Source organism: Triticum urartu, chromosome 5A, assembly GCF_056163025.1.
Source record: "Triticum urartu cultivar PI428250 chromosome 5A, HENAU_Tu73, whole genome shotgun sequence".
Lineage (NCBI taxonomy): Eukaryota > Viridiplantae > Streptophyta > Magnoliopsida > Poales > Poaceae > Triticum > Triticum urartu.
Genome location: NC_141877.1, coordinates 449,688,471 through 449,697,635, shown reverse-complemented (window position 1 = coordinate 449,697,635; position 9,165 = coordinate 449,688,471). Strand labels below are relative to the sequence as shown.

Below are 9,165 nucleotides of genomic sequence, written 5' to 3'. Positions count from 1 at the left end.
TTTTTTAATGTTTTATTTAATGTTTATTAGATTTATATCGACTTTGGCTGACGTTTGACCGGCCACTTTATGTTTATTTATGTTTATTTAGTATAACTTGTTTTTTTTCATGACCCCACATTTGGGTCGGCCTTCTCGTTGGGCAATCAAGCCGACTTATTTTAGAATGCGGACGCACGTCCGCCTGTCGACCCAAACAGACAAAAAATGGATAAAACGCATGTCCATTTGAATAGTCTCGTTGGAGTTGCTCTTAAACATGCTTTTTTTAGGGTGCTCTTAGACATGCTCTCAGCGATGAGATGGCCAAGGACTAGGCCTATCTCGTTCCGTCCAGAAAGGATGCAGGAGCCAACAACACCGACGATGAACCTCCAGAAAACGTAATCCACCAGGACTCGGGCCGGGAGCAGCAGCACCGCCGCACCGAACCCAGCCGACGTCGCACGACCGATAACTACTCACCGGCGCACGCCCTTCCCCACGGGTACGTGATGCACGAACGTGGAGCCCGGCGAAGCCGCGCACAGAGTTGCCGTGCGCGCGCGAACGTCGGAGCACGCGGCGCGCCCGGCGGCCGCAGCGGCACACGCGTCACGCGCGCGCCCGGGCGGTTACCAGCACCCAGCCACCAGCAACGCCGTGACGACTGCCCCGAACCTCTCTCGCGAATTTCCGCCCGACCGGGTCCCGGCGGAAGAGTCTGGTCCGTCCCCCAATAGGAAAATAGGTTAACGACCACGGCCGGCCAATCAGGCGTCGGTCCTTTCTAGAACTCGCCTCCCCTTCCTCCGTCGCATGCGCATGGTGAGCCAGATGCCGCCTTGACCTTGGAGATATGTCCAATCTACCGGAAACTACTGCTTACTAGATTAATCGGCGTCTTGTCTTCCCGCGTTTTCCAGGTACTAAATGAGATTAAAAGGCGAAGCCAAGCTTGACGAGTTCAAGCACACGAATCGCGGATAAAAAAAGGTGCATTATTGTTCCAAGCTTTATAAAACTGTCTGGTGTATAGTAGGATAATGCACGGTGCACCGGGTCCTTCACACCATATTAGAGCATCTCCAGCCGTTGAGGCCCCAAAGGCGTCGAAAAAAAGCGACCTGGAGGCGAACCGGCGCTAGATTGGCCTCTGGGGACGATCTACCTCCCACCTACGCCCCCCAGGCGCCGCCCCAGCCGCGGCAAATTCAAACATAGTCATTCCCGCTCACAAAATAGACGCCACAAATCCGGCGATCAAGCGGCCACAAGTTCGGCGATGGAATGAAAAGTCTGGCGTACAAAAGGCAGAAAGGACGCGCGTGCGCATCAGACGGCGAGGTCGGCCTCCGGCGTCGGCGGAGTCAGCGTGCGCGGGCTTGGTGGGGTCTCCGTGCTTGGCGGCGTCGGCGTGGCTTCTGTGCTGCGGGGAGTCTCGGCGGCATCATTGCTCGGACTTGGCGGCGTCGTCGGCGTGGGCGTCGACGTGGGCAACGTCGTCGAGGGAAGTTGGTTTAGGATGAGGCCACGCTCCGCCAAGTACCACGCCTTGACCGCCTCGTCGTTGCTCTGAAGCATGTTCGCCCCGCCCAGCAGGAAAGCCAGGTCGGTGTTTCTCTTCTTCGCGGCGACGTTGGTTCGGGGTAGGTCGAGCTTGATGGCGCTGCTCGACATCAATGCCGACCACCGCGCCTCGGTCTTCTCTTCACGAAGGGCGGCCCGAGTCTGCGCGTCGGCGAGGCAGTGCTCGATGGACTCCTGCACACGAGCGGTGGCCGCGTCGGCCTGTTTCCCCTTCTTGGCACATTTGTTGCTATCCGGCCGCCCTTCTGACGCGTCCGGAGTCGGCGCGTCCGACTTGTAGGTCTCCTTGGCCTTGTCTAGGGTGCGTCGGACTTCCGCCCACTTCTCGCACATATCAATGCGCTTGTAGACGTGGAGGTACTTGAATTCGGCATCGTTGTTGCCCTGCCGATACAAGACGAACATGCGCAGCAACTACGCGGAGGAACAAACAGTTGGGGCGCACATGGCGAAGAAAGACGGGAGACTGACGTGCCATACCTGATCCTCAACGCTGGCGTCGCTCTCCGGGCAAGCCGCGACCTCCTCGAAGATCCCATACCATTTGTTGCACGCCCCCTGGATACGCCCCCAATGGTTCGCCATCGCCTTCGCCCTGCGCTGCATGTAGACGCCTTTGAAGTAGGGGTCGACGAGTTTGCGCTCGTCGAACTCGGCCTTGATGCGCTCCCAGTACATCTCGATGCTCTGGTTCGTGCCGGTGGTCGGGTCGAGGCGGACGACTTTCCATGCTTCGGCGAGGCATTCCCACTCCTTGGACGCCCACTTGATGCGCGCCTCGCCGGACCTGGCCGCCCGCTTCTTCTTCTTGCGCCCCCTCGCCGGAACAGTCCGGCTCCTCCTCCTCCTCCTCCTCGCCGTAGACGTAGCCGAGCTCGTCGTCTATACCGCCGCTGAGATCGACCGTGTCGTCCGGGGTGACGAATCCGGGAGACGCGCCGGCCGCGGCCGAGCCTTTTTTTCAGCGCCGGCGGGGCAAAAAGTCTGAAGATGGTCTGTTGGGGACACGGATGGAGATGCTCTTACCATCCATCCATATCATACATAGATCGGCATGGTGCACGCGGAAAAGCAAATCAACGTGCATTTACAGTGTATGGTTTACACAATTCCCTCTTTCTACAGTACGCGATGCAGAAATTTGTTCCTAGTTCAAAAGTCGCAGCTTCCCACCTCGTCCAAAACGTACGGAATCTGATCATTGGTAAATGTAACCACACGGGCGCTTTCACCGCAAAACTCTACTAGTACGTGGAAAAGCCAAATGTCAAAACCGCGCATCAGTTGAAAGGTCATGACAGAGACCAGATACAAAAACATCCCTCTCTCCTTCACCGTCGATTTGCTTGTCAAACACCCCAAGAACCTTCCTCTGGGATATCGGATTTGACTACTAGGATCAGAGCCGCCTAATGACCGGTCCCGTTTATTAGTCAAGTCAGCTTCGCACGCGGCGCTGGGAAAAGGAACGGAAAGCACAGGGCAGTCCGGTAGTTAACGAGGCCAAAGACAAGCATAATCAATCCACTAATCTCGCGCCCGCGACGGACTCCGCAGTCGGCCACGTGCTCTCGCTCCGAACCCGGCATCTCCAGCGTTCCTTCGGTGGTCGCATTCGGCCACCAGATTCGGTTCTTTACCAGCCCGACCTACCACAGACACTTGCCATGGGTCTGTCTCCGTCTGCGTGCACCAGCATACCGGCCGTGTACTAGCATCCATTCATTATCTTTGAAGGGACTTCTTCGTTTTTGCTTTCGAGACCTGTTTAATCGAGGTGGCATTTTTCAATGACCAACACCGGGATCGGCATTTAACATGACGAAAATATGAATCTTATATTTTTTAAAGATGATGTTGTTTGAGCGGTCTATTCAAGTTTTTTCACTGTTTTTGCTTAGTGTATTGTATTGTACTGCATGCATGTCTATTTTGGTAGGGATGTCTTCTTTTTATTGAGAAGTACCAGTAGACACATTTCTAATTTTATAGTGAAATGAATATTCAACATATATTAAACAAGCATGTGGCTTGTGGCACCCACAGCCATAATCACAGAACCTTGTGGCATATGATTATGCATGTAGTTTTTGTTTAAGAATCATGCATGCAGTAGTTAGGAAGCTTCATAAAACTAATAATTTTACAAATATGGGCTTTGTGTTAACTAAGCGTAGCTTAGATGATTAGGTTCCTACTAGTGCAACCAGCCCGCCAGGATTCTAATCCCAGACTTGACAACAGTGCTCGTATTTTTTCTGGATTTATTTCAAGCTTTTTCGTCGATTTTTTCTAGCGGGAGTAAACGTTTCCGTCGACAACGAAGAAGGCAACGTGAATCTCAAACTGTTGACCATATCTCGAAAGTGCTATAGCAGCAGGGTGAGTGTGTGCGCGCGTGTCTGTGGGCATCTATGATTATACTGCATTATTATTTTTTAAACATGGGCTTTGCTTTAGGAAACCGGGTGGGGTCACTCTGCCCCCATGCACTTCAAAAGGTTGTTGCACACTTCATTCTGTCATTTGACCAAAGCATATGACCCCCGCATGAAAGTATGAAATTGGCACCATTCAAGATGTAAAAGACAAAGGAGCACACAAAACAAAACTCGGTAAAATAGGCAGTAGAGACACTCAAAACCAGCACTACTCCATTCGCTACGTACGTGCAGCAATGAATTCGCGGTGGACCTAGCAATTCCCCACCCTTCCCGCTCCACACACACCTACAACAACATCTCCTCCACACACACACACACAAAAAAAAACGAGTACAGCAACAAACCGGCCGTCATCCACCTCGACCCGCCTTCTTCTCACGTATATAAACGCGCTGCACTCCGCACCGTTGCCGGACCTCCCAGTTCACAACTCCGATCGTCCCATAAAGCGTCCAGCTTCCCTCCGCTAGATCATCAGCGCCACTCAGCAGAGGTACGAGCAGATCGATGGGGCCGGCACGCTGCGCCGATGGCCGCCGATGGCTCCTCCTCCTGATCGTGCTCGCCGTGGCAGACTTCGGGGCGGCGCAGCAGAACCAGAACCCGCCGCCGCCGGGCGGGCAGTACTACACCAACTTCAGCCCGTCCATGGCGATCGTCATCGTCGTCCTCATCGCCGCCTTCTTCTTCCTCGGCTTCTTCTCCGTCTACATCCGCCACTGCTACGGCGACAGCCCCTACTCGGCCACCACGCTCCCGCTCGGCGCCGGCGCGGCGGCGCGCTCGCGGCGGCAGCAGCGCGGGCTCGACCCGGCCGTCCTCGAGACCTTCCCCACCATGGCCTACGCCGACGTCAAGGAGCACAAGGCCGTCAAGGGCGCGCTCGAGTGCGCCGTCTGCATCAGCGAGTTCGACGACGACGAGACGCTCCGCCTCCTGCCCAAGTGCTCCCACGTCTTCCACCCGGACTGCATCGACACCTGGCTCGCGTCCCACGTCACCTGCCCGGTCTGCCGCGCCAACCTCGTCCCCGACGCCGACGACGCCGACGCCCCGGCCGCCGGCGATCAGCCGGCCGAGCTGTCGGGCGTCCATCCCGCCCCGCAGCCGCAGGAATTGCCGGCGCCTGAGGCGGAGGCGGCGCATGCCGTCGTCATCGACGTGGAGGAGAGCGAGGACGAGCGGATCATACGGGAGGAGACCGACGAGCTGACGCGCATCGGCAGCCTGAAGCGCGCGCTGCGGTCCAAGTCCAGCCGCGGGCCCGCGCGCTTCCCGCGCTCGCACTCCACAGGCCACTCGCTCGCCACGCGAGCCAGCACCGGCACCGGCGCCGGCGCCGAGAGGTTCACGCTGCGGCTGCCGGAGAGCGTGCTCCGGGAGGTGGTCGCGGCCGGCAAGCTCCGGCGGACGAAGAGCCTCGTCGCGTTCACGGCCGGCCGCCAGGGCAGCATGCGCCGCGCCCTCCGGCTAGGCGGCGGCGGCGGCGGCGACGGGAGCAGCCGCGGCGGGAGGAGCGTGCGGCTGGGCCAGTCCGGGCGGTGGCCATCGTTCCTGTCGCGGACCTTCTCGGCGGCGTGGGGGTCGAGGTCGACACGGAGGGCCGAGTCGGACGGGTCGAGCAAGGGCGGGAAGCCGGCCGGCCCCGGCGGCAAGTCAGTGGAGTGCAACGACCAGGCGTGCGCGGCTGGGCAACGTGTTTAGTTTGACCCGGGCCGTGGTCAAACGGTGCGTGCTTGCGTGCCGCTTGCTGGGAATGGGAAGGAAACGGCCGTTGCTTTCCGTTTGTCCCGGTGGAACTTCTCTGCTTGGTGGTGGATTTTTTGTAGGGTCATTCATTTTTCTTTTCTTCATTCAAGAAACATGTACATAAAATGGTGTTTGGTTAAATTAAAGTAGAGTTTATATCCACAAAAAAGAGATTAAAGGAGATATTCCTGTCAATTTTATCTGGTGGTTGTGGCATACGGTGCTATATTCGTCGAGAAAAGAGTAGACTAGTGCATGTGGATCATATCATCACATGGTGCTTGCACTTTTGCTTTGTGCATCTGAGAATCATGTGACATAAACAAGAACCGGTGGACTAATCCAAGCACACATGTTTTTCATATCATATTCACACGGTTGAGTTATTGTAGTATCCTATCTTTTCTTCTTGGTGCAGGGCAGCATATATGCGTTGCTTTGCATAGTGCGTCAGGCGGTGCATCAGCAGACGCGACTGATCAGTGGTTTATCACCAAACAGACTTATGAAGTGCCAACGTTGGATATTTTGATGTTGATATCTCTCCATCTGCATATGAGCAAGAATTCAACATGTTTCGGTTGGGCACACCACCGTCTCGGCCTGCCTTGCAAGCAAAAAACGACATGTGGTGTTTGCTTCAGGAACAAGGCAAGGAAATGATATGCATGAACCATTGAGTGTCTAGATGAACCAAACATAGGCATGATTGAGAAACATAACTAAATTATGAAGTGCTAGTATAAACTCTGGTGATTTCACATGTTTTCTTTCCTGAATAATTTGGTGTGCGGATCATTCTGGTAGCCACAAGCGCAATAAATGAACCGAAAACCTCAAATGTGGAGAATCTGGAAAATTTGTGAAGCCATCTTTTTGGAATGGTGGTTGTTGCCTCCACTTCGTCACCACTCACCACCGCATTTCAGTTACATATTGCAGTTTGGTCGCTCACACGCTGAGCATCATCGTCGAAAATGGAACACTCGTTTGCTTTATTCAGTTTTATCTTTTTAAACCTCTCAAAATTTTACTATCATAAACCAGGTACTAATGATCAAGCTGTGATCATTGATCACCCATCACCCCTTGCTTAAAAAATACAAGCGGATTGGAATACTCTCATGGTGGCCTGGTGGGCCAGGTGCATAATTCGAATGTGCAACCCTATTTCAGGAACAAGTAACCAATGGAAAGAAAAATTCTTTAGTAACAAAATCACCACCCACCAACAAGAGGTAAAGTATGACCCATGGTAATCTTGAAAAGGAAGATGAGCATTTTGCTTCCCCTTCACTCATGAAGGTGATTGACACTCTAATTCGCCTTCGAGCCACCATGCTATGGTCGTTGGCACATGAAACAACTAAGAGACTTCCTATACAGCGCCTTAAGCGCGAGTTTACCAAGGCACTGCTCATGCGCAAGGTCATTTGGGTGGGCCCATTAAGCACGACCAATCGCTTCCCTCAACAACAACAAAACTCGCTCGCTCGCTCGCAGCTACTATTTCGGTCCTCACTTGACCATTGGACCATTGACCGCTCACCGTTGACCGTAGACTTCTCTTTTTTTTTTGTTGAGATGGTAATGAGTTGATTATGATATTGAGATGGTAATGAGTTGATTATGATATTGCGTCGAGAAAAGAGTAGACTAGTGCATGTGGATCATATCATCACATGGTGCTTGCACTTTTGCTTTGTGCATCTGAGAATCATGTGACATGGACAAGAACCGTGGACTAATCCAAGTCCACCCGCACATGGTTTTCATATCATATTCACACGGTTGAGTTATTGTATCCTATCCTTTTTTTCTTGGTGCGGGGCAGCATATATGCGTGGCTTTGCATTTTGCATAGTGCGTCAGACGGTGCATCAGCAGATGCGACTAGCCAATGGTTTATCACCGGACAGACCTATGAAGTGCCAACGTTGGATATTTTGATGTTGATATCTCTCCATCTGCATATGAGCAAGAATTCGACACGTTTCGGTTGGGCACACCACCGTCTCGGCCTGCCTTGCAAGCAAAAAACGACATATGGTGTTTGCTTCAGGAACAAGGCAAGGAAATGATATGCATGAACCATTGAGTGTCTAGATGAACCAAACATGGGCATGATTGAGAAACACAACTAAATTATGAAGTGCTAGTATAAACTCTGGTGATTTCACATGTTTTCTTTTCTGAATAATTTGGTGTGCGGATCATTCTGGTAGCCGGAAGCGCAATAAATGAACCGAAAACCCCAAATGTGAAGAATCTGGAAAATTTGTGAAGCCATCTTTTTGGAACGGTGGTTGTCGCCTCCGCTTGGTCACCGCTCACCACCGCCTTTCAGTTACAAGTTGCACTTTGGTCGCTCACACGTTGGGCGTCATCGTCGAAAGTGGAACACTTTTTTATTTTATTTAGCTTTATCTTGTTAAACCCCTCAAATTTCTACTGTTGCAAACAAGGTACTAATGATCAAGCAGTGATCATTGATCAACCCTTGCTTAACAAACACAAACAATTTTTTTAGGAGTTAAAAATACAAACAGCTTGGAATACTCTCATGGCGGCCTGGTGGGCCAGATGCACGATTCGAATGTGCAACCCTATTTCAGGAACAAGTAACCAGTGAGAAAAAATTCTTCAGTAACAAAATCACCCCACCAACATTAGGTAAAGGACGCCCCATGGTAATCTTGAAAAGGAAGGCGAGCATTTTGCTTCCCCTTCACTCATGAAGGTGATTTACACTCTAATTCGCCTTCGAGCGATCATGCTATGATTGTTGGCACATGAAACAACCATGAGACTTCCTATACAATGCCTTAAGCACGAGTTTTCTAAGGCACTGCTCATGCGCAAGGTCATTTGGGTCGGCCCATTAAGCACGACCAATCACTTCCCTCAACAACAACAAAACTCGCTCGCTCGCTCGCAGCTACTATCTCGGTCCTCACTTGAGCATTGGACCATTGACACAAATTTAGGGTGTGCATCATGTACCAGTTGGCCGGAAGCATCCTATCTTTTCTTCTTGGTGCAGGCGGCATATATGCGTTGCTTTGCATAGTGCGTCAGACGGTGCATCAGCAGACGCGACTGATCAGTGGTTTATCACCAAACAGACCTATGAAGTGCCAACGTTGGATATTTTGATGTTGATATCTCTCCATTTGCATATGAGCAAGAATTCGACACGTTTGGGTTGGGACACCACCGTCTCGGCCTGCCTTGCAAGCAAAAAACGACATATGATGTTTGCTTCAGAAACAAGGCAAGGAAATAATATGCATGCACCATTGAGTGTCTAGATGAACAAACATAGGCATGATTGAGAAACACAACTAAATTATGAAGTGCTATTCTAAACTCTGGTGATTTCACATGTTTTCTTTCCTGAATA

At 52.1% G+C, this 9,165-nt stretch overlaps 2 protein-coding genes across 2 annotated transcripts; one reads left to right on the top strand and one right to left on the bottom strand.

The window, feature by feature from the left end:
- Positions 1 to 200: 200 nt before the first annotated feature.
- LOC147971859 (uncharacterized) lies at positions 201 to 4,089 on the bottom strand. Its single transcript, XM_087526386.1, has one exon. The coding sequence runs from the start codon at positions 1,972 to 1,974 to the stop codon at positions 1,315 to 1,317; it is 660 nt and encodes a 219-aa protein (XP_087382512.1). The 5' UTR covers positions 1,975 to 4,089; the 3' UTR covers positions 201 to 1,314.
- Positions 4,090 to 4,361: 272 nt separating this feature from the next.
- On the top strand, positions 4,362 to 5,957 carry LOC125509610 (E3 ubiquitin-protein ligase ATL31). Its single transcript, XM_048674617.2, has one exon. It carries the CDS (start codon positions 4,521 to 4,523, stop codon positions 5,715 to 5,717), a length of 1,197 nt encoding a protein of 398 aa, XP_048530574.1. The 5' UTR covers positions 4,362 to 4,520; the 3' UTR covers positions 5,718 to 5,957.
- The last annotated feature ends 3,208 nt before the right edge of the window (positions 5,958 to 9,165 follow it).